This window comes from Quercus lobata, chromosome 11 (genome assembly GCF_001633185.2).
Source record: "Quercus lobata isolate SW786 chromosome 11, ValleyOak3.0 Primary Assembly, whole genome shotgun sequence".
In the NCBI taxonomy this organism is placed as follows: Eukaryota; Viridiplantae; Streptophyta; class Magnoliopsida; order Fagales; family Fagaceae; genus Quercus; species Quercus lobata.
In genome coordinates, this window is record NC_044914.1 from 32924982 (window position 1) to 32938513 (window position 13532).

At 46.8% G+C, this 13532-nt stretch overlaps 1 protein-coding gene and 1 pseudogene across 3 annotated transcripts; both read right to left on the reverse strand.

Moving 5' to 3' along the window:
* Nucleotides 1-283: 283 nt before the first annotated feature.
* Nucleotides 284-3842, reverse strand: LOC115967342 (annotated as a pseudogene). Its single transcript, XR_004086438.1, has one exon. The product of XR_004086438.1 is annotated as a putative calcium-transporting ATPase 13, plasma membrane-type (transcript).
* A 6449-nt stretch (nt 3843-10291) lies between these two features.
* On the reverse strand, nt 10292-13532 carry LOC115966261. 2 transcript variants are annotated; one of them, XM_031085516.1, is made up of 5 exons: nt 13043-13532; nt 12809-12909; nt 11639-11818; nt 11162-11562; nt 10292-11081 (listed from the first exon to the last, which is right to left on the reverse strand). In XM_031085516.1, the coding sequence occupies exons 1-5, from the start codon at nt 13054-13056 to the stop codon at nt 10545-10547; spliced, it is 1233 nt and encodes a 410-aa protein (XP_030941376.1). In that variant the 5' UTR covers nt 13057-13532; the 3' UTR covers nt 10292-10544. The 2 variants fall into 2 exon arrangements, with proteins under 2 accessions (XP_030941376.1, XP_030941375.1); XM_031085515.1 differs by having other exon boundaries at nt 11898-13532.

The following is a 13532-nucleotide window of genomic DNA, read 5'->3' on the forward strand; positions in this document are numbered from 1 at the left end:
TTTCTCCTTTCAGTGGGATAGTGAAGTTTGGAAAAAAATATAGTAACACAAATTTAGCCATAACTTTTGTTACAACTCTCTGGTTATGCGTGTTTGAGAAAAAGTGATGGGTTTATGTAAAATCAGCAGGTAGTCAATCACAAATTATCATGTAAGAAAGTTGTGGCAAAGTTTGTGGTACTACAACTCAAAGTTTGGGAGTGCAACACAAAATAATGTCATAACAGTGGCTAAACAGTAAGTATTCGGTCAAATTACATGCATTAGCACTATAATTCATCTCTACTATATATTACAAACAATTTGATCTCATTGACTAATCTTTCATATTATTACAAATGTTTTGCTTGTATTTTTAATTTTTTGATTCAATGTCCTGTGTTACTACTAAAATTTATTTCCTTCTTTCACGAAACCTGTCTACCTGCCTAGTTGGCCACATACTAGAGCAGTTTATTTATTTATTATTTACTTTTATATGGGAATATAGGTTGCATCAAAGTATGCCCTAATTTGAGAAACCTTATACAGAATTCTGGTAATGCAAAAAGAGTACTTAAAACATACTTGTCACTTGATTAAGGGCTAATATTGGCTGGTGCTTCCGAACATAGAAGCTCTTTGGTTTCCCAACTGCTTGCCTGAAACTGGGATGAACTTTACAAGCCAACCAATTGGCCATGACAAAGCTGCAAGTCCAATGCAAACACCCCATTGCCCCCAATTCAGTCTCTCAGTATTGGCAAACCTCTTCAGAAACTCCACCATCACCAGCTGAAGAACTATGGTGATCCCAACAATTGCCATAAACAGCTTGTTCGTAAGTATCCCTTTGAATATATTCTTCTTCTCCAGTTTCCTTGCGTTAAATTCATTGAATACTTGGCAGAGGACAAAAGTATTGAAAATGAGGGTGCTCTTAATGCTCTCCTTTACACCAAAGATGGATTTTCCCTTAAATTGTAAAACCAATAAGATGGTTACTTGATACACAGCCTGTGCTATGAGATTCCTCCACATGATTTTGGTTATAAGTGGCTCCAATCGACCAACAGGTGGCTTTGTCATAAGATCATTAGTGGGTTTCTCAGTAGCCAAGGCTAAAGCTCCCAATGTATCCATTATCAGATTTACCCATAATAGTTGGACTGCAGTCAAAGGAACCTTACCAGAAGAAACAGCTGCAACAAAGTTGATAACAAGGGCAGCAACATTCACGGTGAGCTGAAACTGAAGAAACTTTTGTATGTTAGTGTATACACACCTTCCCCACCTCAATACTGTTACCACAGTGGTAAAATTGTCATCTAGGATGACTATATCTGAGCTCTCTTTTGCCACTTCAGTTCCCTGGATACCCATTGAAAGCCCAATGTCAGCTTCCTTTAGTGCAGGTGCATCATTGGTTCCATCACCTGTGACTGCAACAACATGGCCTTTCTGCTTCAAGCATTGTACCATAAGAAGCTTGTCAAAAGGGGATGACCTGGCCATTACAAGGATTTTATCAATCTTTTCCATTCTCTCTTCCGGTGAGTAATTTCTAAAATGCACCCCTTCAACTACAGCTTCATTACCCAAATCATCATTAGGATTGAGAATCTTGCATTCAAGAGCTATAGCCTTTGCTGTATGCACATTGTCACCAGTGATCATTTTGATATTCACTCCAGCAGCTCTGCAAGACTCCACAGCTGCACTGACTCCTGGCCGACATGGATCCTTCAAGCCAACTAACCCTAATAATGTCAGCCCATTTTCGTCAAGCTTCTCAAGAACTTGTCCACTTTCTTCTTCAACTTCTTTGTAGGCAAATGCAATGCATCTCAAGCTTTTTTGTGCCATATTCTTAATAATAGACTCAAACTGCAACCTTTCGTCCTCATCCATTACTTTCAGCACCCCTTCTCTGTCATAATAAGATGAACACATTGCCAGTATCATTTCAGCAGCTCCCTTCCAATGAGTATGAATGGTTTTCTCATTGTTCTCTTTTTCTCTGAATTGAAGGCCTCTACATGGATTGTGTGATAATTCTGCTTTATGTCATCAATACTCGTATCCAAATTTAATACAGCCCAAGAAAGGATTGCTTTCTCAGTTGGGCTACCAGAAATCTCAGGAACTGATGTAGAATGTGGTTTGTAAACTGTACCAGTTGTGTTTAAGCTAACTGCTTGTTGTAGTAGTTTGAGAATATTACCTGCCAAACCTGCAGAACTGTCATCTTTCATTGCTTCCTTTCCAAGCCAAAACTCTGTAACTTTCATTTCATTTAGTGTGAGAGTGCCTGTTTTGTCTGTGCAGATTATTGTAGCTGAGCCCATTGTCTCACAAGATGATAGTTTCCGGACCATAGCATGATCAGCCATCATGCATTTCATAGAATAAGCCAGAGTTAAAGTAACAGCCAGTGGCAAGCCTTCTGGAATAGCCACTACAATGATAGTGACAGCAGCAGATACAATGCTCACTACTACATTCATCACATCATCAAACTTTGTCTTGCTGCCATTGAATTCCTTGTTTCCCTTGTCATCTCTCGTGTTCCCTGTGAAATACCGAATCAACATAACAAGAAGAACAAGTGCAGCCACCAACAGTCCAATCTTCCCAATATAAGAAGTTAGCTTGTTGAGGCGTACTTGTAATGGTGTCTCCTCATTCAAATCACGGTTTATTGAACTCATCATCTCGCCCCACGCTGTGTTCATGCCCACAGAAGTGACAAGCATGAAACCGAAGCCATCCGTGACCTTTGTGCCTGATAACATAAAGGGATTCCCTTCCTTGATTTCAATGTGATCACTTTCACCCGTCATGCTAGACTCATCCACCTTCAAGGAATGCCCTTCCACGAATAACCCATCAGAGGGTATCTGATCACCAATCTTTAAGCACACAATATCTCCCACAACAACATCAAATATTGATATAGGTTGGCGCCTCCCTTCTCTCACAACTTCGACTCTTATATCACTACTCTTTGTTGAAAGCTTCTGAAATTGCTTTGATTGTTTAAAGTCACTCACTGCGGACACAACAACAACCAAAACGACAGCAAGAATGATACTCCCACCATCATACCACCCATCTTTCCAGCCATGTTGCTTGATACCAAAGCCTAGAGAGAGTACAGCACATGCCAATAATATTATAATAGTTATATCTTTTAATGCATCAAACACAAATTTTAGAAACCCTTTTGGTGGTGGTTTTTGATATTTATTTGCACCAAAAACATTCTGTCTATGAATAAGATCAGCCTCACCACCATTGATACCATTTTTTACATCAGTTTCAAGAATTAAAGCAAGTTCTTGAACTCCTCCAAACTCACTTAGAGACTGAAAGTTTTTATCCCTTACCATGTCACGAAGCTTTGTTGGATCAACAGTAAGTAATGTAACAGCTTTGTTGTCAAGTGGGGAGTCCTCGTTGATACGCGGCACGTCAATGGCAACGTAGGAAAGGGTGCGCAAGAGAGAGCCATCATTGTCGAGGACTTTCTTGGACAAGGAAAAAAGGAGCCTGGTGAAAGATATGGCCGTGAAAGCCATTCTCCATCTCCGCTTGTGGGTCTTGGAGGCCGACCACCAATCTTCTTGTGTTTCATCACATATATCAATCTCGCTAGGCTTTCGAAACCTCAACGTAGCCATGACAATGGAGCCTAATGGAGAGAAAAGAGAGTGTTTGAACTGGAAGACTAAAAAACACAGTTTCTTTGTTTATTTAGTTATTTTGTGAAAACACAAAGAGAGTTTAGGGTTGTTGCAAAGAGAGGCAGAGTAATGCTAAACGCTAATGGAGAATATGCAATGCTTGTAACAATTTCATTCGTGTATGTATAGTACTTGAAGATGGTAAGATTTAGTCTGGTGGGCCTATCTTAATGGGCCTGACGGATAGTACTGTTTGGTCTGTGTAAAGCGGGACCCACGCTCCCTAAAGGCCCATCATGGACAGACATAGTAAGGGCCCATAGCCCGAAATCTCTATTGCCTGGAAAAGCCTTAAGATCCAATAAGGGAAATGGTATCAGAGTCCCACATTGGAAAGATCTGGAGGTCAAGAAGAAAAGCCACCTCTCCACTGCTATAAAAGGAGTAACTTTCACGCAAATCAAGGTAAGATTAATTGACCCTCTCTAACGCCTTTAAAAAATAACTCAAGGGACGAATTCTAACTTGACCTTCGGAGAACTTTTGGCCGGCACCACACCGGTGCTCTCTAAGGGTTTTTCTCCCGTTCGTTCTTGTTGTGCAGGTTCGTTGACTCGCGAGTACAGTGCGACTCATTGGTGACAATTCTCAACGTCATCAGTTGGCGCCGTCTGTGGGGAAGAACGAGAGACGTATAGTACTTCGTAGATTCCCAGACAAAAGAGTTACATGGTACTCACTCGCTCAATGGCAACCACGAATGACGTTCAGGAAGAAGCCCCTACGACGGCCCTTGAGAGACAGGTCAGGACGCTCGCCGCAGCCGTAGAGCGCCTCACCAAGCAAAACCACGACCTACAAGAGCAGCTGAACCAAAAGAATGCCGCGGTCAGTAACCAAGGAGCGGATCAAGAGGGGAACAGCGCCGAAAGGAGAAATCAGGACGGACCACAGGGGAGTAACGCCCCGAGCAAACCAGTAAGACGGGACATAAGCATCCCTTCCCCGACGGACACTGCCCCACAATCCATCATCGCGGAGATGCAGGCGATGAAGGAGCAGATGGATGTGATGATGAGCGCTCTCAAGGGGCGAGTGTCAAGTGATCTTGACGACCTTGTCAACCGGACTGACTCACCATTCACAGCAGCTGTTAACTCCTTCCCCCTGCCAAATAAGTTCCGTATGCCAAGTATGGATAGTTACGACGGAGTCAAGGACCCTCTAGATCACCTAGAGACCTTCAAGACCCTGATGCACCTTCAGGGAGTGGCAGACGCGATTATGTGCAGGGCCTTTCCTACAACCCTGAAGGGCGCAGCAAGGATTTGGTTCAGCCGGATAGCGCCCAACTCCATCAGCACCTTCAAGGAGCTAAGCGCTCAATTTACTACGCATTTCATCGGAGGACATCGGTACAAGAAATCCACGGCTTGTTTGATGAATATCAAGCAACGGGAAGAGGAGACGTTAAGGGCCTACATATCACGCTTCAACAAAGAAGCACTCTCGATCGACGAAGCCGACGACAAGATATTGGTAGCAGCATTCACAAACGGACTAAAGGGGGGTAAGTTTTTGTTCTCCCTATACAAAAACGACCCCAAGACCATGTCGGAGGTCCTTTACAGGGCCACCAAATATATGAACGCTGAAGACGCACTATTATCGCGAGAAGATAGGCCCAAGAAAAGAGACCGACAGGAGGATTCTCGACAAGACCAGGGGCGGAAGAAAGGAAGGATGGGAGACCGAAGGGAGGACAGACGTCCAAAACCCATGGGCGGAAGGTTCGCGAGTTTCACCCCTCTAAACGCGCCGATTGACCAAGTCCTAATGCAGATTAAGGACGAAGGGTCCCTGACGTTCCCAGGAAAGCTGAAGAGTGACCCCAGCAAAAGGCCTAGAGACAAATATTGCCGCTTTCATCGTGACCACGGCCACGACACGGCCGATTGCTACGACTTGAAGCAGCAAATCGAAGCACTTATCCGACAAGGGAAGCTGCAGAAGTTCGTCAACAAGGGGAGAACGGATCAACCCCCACAGGAACAACACCTCCGTCGAGAAAACGAGCGACCAAGACCCCCAATTGGAGACATAAGAATGATAGTCGGAGGGACTGCTGCGGCCGGATCGTCAAAGAAGGCTCGCAAAACATACCTTCGGACGGTACAGAATGTCCAGTTGACGAGCAGACTGCCAAGGATAGCAAACGGAGAAGAACCTATTGTTGGGTTCACGGAAGAGGATGCACGGCGCCTACACCATCCACACGACGATGCCCTCGTCGTCAGCGTGCGGACAGGAGACTACAACGTCCACCGAGTGTTGATCGACAACGGCAGTTCGGCCGACATATTGTACTATCCGGCATTCCAGCAGATGAGGATTGATAGGGACCTGCTAATACCGACAGACGCCCCGCTCGTTGGTTTTGGAGGGAGTAAGGTATTCCCTCTGGGCTCAGTAACGTTACGGGTGACAGTAGGAGATTACCCCCAACAAATCACCAGGAACGTGACATTCTTGGTGGTCGATTGCTCGTCCGCCTACAATGCCATTCTTGGACGACCTACGCTCAACACGTGGAAGGCGTCAACATCAACTTACGCCCTAATGGTCAGGTTCCCAACGGAATATGGGGTAGGAGAGCTACGCGGAAGCCAAGTTGCCGCACGAGAATGCTACGTCGCTATGATGGAGATGCAAGACCAAATCCAGGCCTTGAACATAGAAGAGCACCGAACGGTGGCGGAACCGACAGAGAAGCTGGAGGAGATAACTCTTGACAGTTCCAATCCGGACAGAACAACCAAGATCGGAACGCTTGCCAAACCCGGAATCCGTCAAGAGCTAGTAGCTTTCCTGAGGAGCAATAAGGATGTGTTCGCCTGGAGCCATGACGATATGCCGGGAATCGATCCCTCCGTCATGGTACACAAATTGAATGTATTACCCTCGTTTCCACCCGTCCGACAAAAGAAGAGAGTGTTCGCAACGGAACGGGACCAAGCAATAGCGGAGGAGGTCCGCAAACTCCAAGAGGCAAGCCTCATCAGGGAAGTCTACTATCCCGATTGGCTGGCGAATGTGGTAATGGTAAAGAAAGCGAGCGGCAAGTGGCGCATGTGCGTGGATTTCACCGATCTTAACAAAGCGTGCCCTAAAGATAGCTATCCCCTTCCAAGAGTCGACGTCCTAGTAGACTCGACGGCTCAACACCAGTTACTAAGCTTCATGGACGCTTTCTCGGGTTACAATCAGATCCGCATGCACGAGGCCGATCAGGAAAAGACTTCGTTCGTAACCAGCCAAGGACTATTCTGCTACAAAGTAATGCCATTCGGCCTGAAGAATGCGGGGGCAACATACCAAAGGCTAATGAACAAGATGTTCGCGCAGCAGATCGGGAGGAATGTTCAAGTCTATGTCGACGACATGCTTGTGAAGAGCCGGAAGGAGGAAGACCACCTCGAAGATCTTAAGGAAACGTTCGGTACGCTACGATCCTACAACATGAAACTCAATCCGGGAAAATGCGCATTCGGCGTAACGGCAGGCAAATTCCTAGGCTTCATGGTATCCCAGAGAGGGATTGAGGCTAACCCGGACAAAATCCGAGCCATATTAGAAATGGCACCCCCGCGAAATGTGAAGGAGATACAAAGCCTTAACGGCAAGATAGCGGCGTTAAATAGATTCGTGTCGAGAGCCACGGACAAGTGCCTGCCCTTTTTTCGCACATTAAAGAAATCCTTCGAGTGGACGGACGAGTGTCAGAGAGCGTTCGAGGAGTTAAAGGCATACCTATCTTCACCACCCCTATTGAGTCCATCGCAACCTGGCGAAGAACTTTTCCTCTACTTGGCAGTCTCATCTGTCGCCGTCAGCGCTGCTTTAATTAGAGAAGAGGATAATGCACAGAAGCCTGTATACTACGCCAGCCGGGCGCTCCGCGGCGCCGAAGAAAGATACCAACCTATGGAGAAACTCGCTTTCGCATTGATAACGGCGGCTCGCAAGCTGAAACCTTACTTTCAAGCCCATACCATGAATGTAATGACCGACAAGCCCTTGCGAAGGGCACTGAGTAATCCCGAAGCCGCGGGTCGACTGACGTTGTGGGCAATAGAATTGAGTGAGTTTGACATCAAGTACCGTCCGCGTGTAGCCATCAAAGGACAAGCTGTAGCCGACTTCATAGCAGAGTTTACGCGAGACGAGGACAAGGGGGCAGAAGAACCCCCCAAATGGAGCATCTACACCGACGGGTCCTCCAATCGGCGAATTGGAGGGGCCGGCATAGTGTTGCTGTCACCAGAAGGAGACAAGATCGAATGTATGGTCCGTCTCGACTTTCCCATTACCAACAATGAAGCAGAGTACGAAGCAGTGGCGGCAGGACTCGACCTGGCAAAAGCCGCCGGAGCGGAAAGTGTAGCCGTTCATTGCGACTCGCAGGTCGTAACCAATCAAGTAAACGGAGAGTATGAATGTAAGGGGGAAAGGCTAAAGAGATATCTTGATCAAGTGAAGGCGAGAATCAACGGGCTAAAAGCGACGGTCGTCCAAATCCCCAGAGGAGAGAATGAGCTCGCCGATCGCCTAGCCAAAGCCGCTTCAGCAGAACATGTGACGACACCGGGTAATGTACTTTCCTTTGTTCAAGTCTTCCCACTAATAGACCCCGACAATATGCAGGAGATACGCTCCGAAAGAAACTGGACTACACAGATAACTTCATACTTGAAGGACGGGTTACTGCCCCAAGAGAAGGAGGCAGCGAGGAAATTAAAAGTCCAAGCGGCGAGATTCGTCTTGATAAAAGACATTCTTTACAAGAGGGGTTTCTCCCGTCCTTACCTAAGATGCCTCGGGGTTGAAGAGGCAGACTACGTAATGAGGGAAGTACACGAAGGGATATGCGGGAACCATTCTGGGTCGCGGTCGTTAGTGCACAAACTGGTACGAGCTGGGTACTACTGGCCGACCATGCAGAAGGATGCCGAGTCTTACGTTAAAAGCTGCGACAAATGCCAGCGGTTCAGCAATTTTATCGGACAGCCGGCTGAGGAGCTCACACCCATGACGGCTCCATGGCCGTTCGCTCAATGGGGACTGGATATCATGGGGCCTTTCCCAACGGCGGTAAGGCAGCTCAAGTTCTTGGTAGTGGGTATTGACTACTTCACAAAATGGGTAGAAGCGGAAGCCTTGGCCACCATCACAGAAAAGAACATTAGAAGTTTTGTCTGGCGGTCCATCGTATGCAGGTTTGGTATTCCTAGAGTCCTTGTCTCGGACAACGGGAGGCAGTTCGACAACGGCCACTTCAGGGATTTCTGCACACAGCTAGGAATAAAAAACCACTACTCATCACCCGCCCATCCTCAGGCCAATGGCCAGGTTGAAGTCACGAACCGATCCCTGCTAAAGATTATCAAGACTCGGCTCGAGGGGGCAAAGGGGATATGGCCCGAAGAATTACCGAGCATACTTTGGGCGTACAGGACGACGGCTAGGACTCCGACAGGAGAGACGCCATTCCGACTGACATACGGGAATGAGGCGGTCATCCCCGCAGAAGTTGGCCTCACAAGTTACAGGGTTCATAACCATGATGAAGGCAGGAACGACGAATCAATGAGGCTACAGCTGGACCTGATAGATGAGGTAAGGTCGGCCGCGGAGCAAAGGATCGCAAGATACCAGGAACGCATGGCCAGACATTACAACTCCAGGGTCCGACACAGAGACTTCCAAGTGGGAGACCTGGTACTCAGAAGGGTCATGGGCGCAGCTAGAGACCCTACACAGGGAAAGCTCGGCCCCAACTGGGAAGGACCTTACCGAGTCACGGCATGGAAAAGGAAAGGAACATACCACCTGGAGACTACAGAGGGGGAGAAGCTACTACATCCATGGAATGCGGAGCATTTGAGGAAATACTACCAGTGATAGTAACACGGCGAACGGCAACCAATTTTCCATTTGGCTTTTTATTAACTATTTATAAGTTTTCTTTAACATGTGTTTCTTTGCTACAATCCAGTCGTGCCTTTTTTAAGCCCAAGGGGGCAGGCACTTTTCCTTTACGCAATTAGAAACAAGTATGATTTTCTGTCTACTTTGATGTCACTACAATTGTCCTCAAATTGAACGGATGCTAGTTAAAAGTCCACAAAGTGGACGGATCACCTAAACAGGTGTATAATTCTACATGTCCGTAAAAGTGGACGGTTAATACGCCACTAAGTGGACGGATCACCTAAACAGGTGAATAATTCTACATGCCCGTCAAAGTGGACGGTTAATACGTCACTAAGTGGGCGGATCACCTAAAAACGGTGAATAATTCTACGCGTCCGTAAAAGTAGACGGTCTATACGCCACAATGTGGACGGGTAACCTAAAACGGTAAATAATTCTACATGTCCACGAAATGGACGGATCATCAAAACGGTGAGTATTTAAACAAGTCCACAAGTTGGACGGTATGGCCTCCACAAAGTGGACGGACCTACGTAATTCAATACTTCCATAAGTTCGAGGTATTTATGCCACTAAGTGGACGGATCATCTAAAAAACGGTGAATAATTCTACATGTCCATAAATTGGACGGTTCAGCCAAAACGGTGGGAAAATTACATACATAAATAAAGCGGACGGCTCCAAAACGCCCACGAGGTGGACGGACAACATGACTATATAAGTCAGCAACAGCTTTTAAAGTGGACGGATCAACAGATTAGCTTATGCAAATCAACACTTAAAATCAAACATTGTTCAATACAAAATCAAACTTTAAACAAACCGTCTACAAATAATTAACTGTATATAAAAGGGAGACGGATCCTCCTAAACAATTACATGGGTTACTCTGCTTTCTTGGGGTCGGCAACAGCGACCTCATTCGGCGGAGCGGACTCTCCGTCACCCTGAGCTGCTTCTTCCCCAAAGAGGTCCTCCGTATTTTCGGAGGCGACGGGCAGGGCAGAAGTCTGATCTTGGTCAGTAAGTGTTATCATGGACACGTCCAGATCTGGGTAGGTCTTTTTTATCTGACGGAGCGCATCGTCAAAGCCTTGAAGGAACGATCCTCCCAGCTCCTTCAACAAGGACTCGGAGTTGCGATATTCGCTGACGGCGTCGTCCTTTGCATGACGGAGCTTTTTCTTCAGATCTTTCACCTCGTCCGCTCTGCTCTTCAAGACCTTCCCAGCTTCTTCCGTCTTCTGTTCAAGCTCCTTTCTTGTATTCTCAGACAGTTCAAATTTCTGCTCCATGGTGGACTTCCACTTGTGCAGCTGGCTAAGCTCTTCTTCCGTCTTCCCAAGTTTTGACCGTACCCGTTCCAGAGCCGCTTCACGGTTGAGGCAACGGTCCATCAAGCCCTTCATCATAACCAAGGACTGAAATAAAGAAAATTAGAAGTGTTAAAAATGAAACTAGAAAGTGAACGGACATACACTGAAGGATAATGAAAAGTTACCTGTCCGACGGCAAATAACCCCGTCTCTCCCATCGCCTCCGTCGAGTGATTCCCCAGATCCTCATAGTCCTCTGCAGAAAGTATGGACGTAAGCTTTTCCAAAGCGAACTTCGAATCATCACGAAGAAGGGGAGGGGGCTTCTCCTCGCTGACGGGTGGAGCATGCATTAGGCCCTTACCGGCCCCCTGTTTAACTTGGTTGACGGCCTTAGGGCCCTCAGCCATCAAGCCCACGATGGGCTCCATTGACACCTTTGGCTGCTTGTGTGGACGGTCGGACTTTGGTGGCTGCTTCCTCTTGCCCGATGACCCCGGCACACTGGGAACAACGATCTCACCCGTCTTCTTTTGCTCGACGGCTAGAGATTTTATCATGGCTCTTCTCTTGGCGTCGTCCATTTCTGCAATACAGGACGGATGATGATGTTCTCTCAAAAGTAAAATTTCAATTTCAAGGGTAAAAGTAGACGGACTCACGTTTGTGTATTCTTTCGTCGTAAGCAATGGCCTCACGGGTAGGTTCTGGACCGTCACAATACCAGTGTATTGTCTTTGGATTCACTAACTTGGCCCAGGTCCTTTCGTCCGGCTTAGCTTTTCTACAAACCTTTTCAAGGAAACTAAATTCCTCGAGGCTAACCTGCGGGCGCCCTCTACCTGCAAAGAGAGACGGTCAAAATACGCACATAATAGAGGACGGGTGTATAAAAAAGGAACAAGCAAGACGGGTGCATACGCGCTTGGTTTATTATCCCCCAAGTTGTATCGACGGGCATGTACTCCGTCTCTCCTGGACGGTTCATCCACCTGTCACCCTCCAGGAAGAAATAGCGACTCTTCCAGTCTCTATTTGAGTCTGGGGTCTCAAAGATGACCTTCAACAAGGGACTTCGACTAGCAAAACGGTACAACCCCCTTGATCTATCAATCTCATCTGGACGGTAACAGTGAAGAAATTCACGGACCGTCAGTCTCCTTTCTCCATTCGACATTGCGCCATAAAGAATCTCCATTGCTATGAAGACCCTCCAGGCGTTTGGAGAAATCTGGGTGACGGACAGTCCCAGGTAATGCAAGAGTTCCCTATGGAGTGTAGAGAGCGGGAACCGAAGTCCAGCCTTCAACACCTGCTCGTACACTCCAACACCTTCTACTCCGTCATAATAACATCTCTCCGACACGTAGGGAAGACGGATCGGGATGTAGTCTGGTATCTGAAAATTTGTTCTAAAGGTACTGAAATGTCTCTCCCGGATGACGGATGTGAACCTATGCACTGTCCACTCTGGTAACATGATGAACTGCCTTAGTCCATCAGCACCTACGACGGACTCCAGTGCTTGATTCCCGTCAGGACCCTCTATCTCAATTTTCTCCACATCCTCACTTGTTGAGGACGAAGAGGATGCAGACGGACTCCTATCTTCGCCTGGACTATCTTGGTCTTTATGACCGGACGGGTATACATTCTCGTATTCCGTCCCGTCACGAACCACCGATTGGTTACTTGACGCACTAGACATTTCCTACAATTAATGATGAAACCTAAGACTTGACGGGTTTAAAAACATTGACGGGTATATTAAGCCTAACAATATTGCTTGGTCGAAAATGTAACTTGAATATGAAATTAAAGTAAATACTTACCACACCTGACGGAGTAATGCTGACGGTTGTGGTAATTGGTGGTTACCAGTGCTCGACGGACTTCTCTGGCAAGGTTGACGGTTCTCTCTGACAGACGTTTTCTGTTTGGAAATGCGAAAATGAGAGATTGAGACGCCTCATATATATAGGAGATACACGGAAGACGAAGCGACGCTTCGATCCTATACAACGGCCAGTCAGAGATTGACACGTGGCATGCTAATAAATGCTAACCTGTCTGCTCGCATCAGTAGATGGTAACCGTCGACTATATGAAACCGTCTGAAACTGCAAGATACCCGTCATCCTATCTGACGGTTAAAGATCTGAAACCGTCATACATTCTGACGGTTGTGTCCGCCTATTACTTTAAATCTTCTGTTTCACGGATCCATTCCGTCATTAAAGTACCCGTCATGCCCCTACATTAGGATCGTCACCCCATTGATCCTTGGAACAGACGGACCATTGGGGTGAAGGGGGCAACTGAAGATGGTAAGATTTAGTCTGGTGGGCCTATCTTAATGGGCCTGACGGATAGGTACTGTTTGGTCTGTGTAAAGCGGGACCCACGCTCCCTAAAGGCCCATCATGGACAGACATAGTAAGGGCCCATAGCCCGAAATCTCTATTGCCTGGAAAAGCCTTAAGATCCAATAAGGGAAATGGTATCAGAGTCCCACATTGGAAAGATCTGGAGGTCAAGAAGAAAAGCCACCTCTCC

Bases quoted from the DNA above. Each gene is read 5' to 3' on its own strand.
- LOC115966261 (XM_031085515.1), bottom strand. From the start codon at position 12,684: ATGTCTAGTGCGTCAAGTAACCAATCGGTGGTTCGTGACGGGACGGAA. The intron at 11,563-11,638 runs GTGAGTCCGTCT...CCTGTATTGCAG, and splicing joins CGACGAAAGAATACACAAAC to AAATGGACGACGCCAAGAGA. The intron at 11,082-11,161 runs GTAACTTTTCAT...TCTTTATTTCAG, and splicing joins GGTTATTTGCCGTCGGACAG to TCCTTGGTTATGATGAAGGG.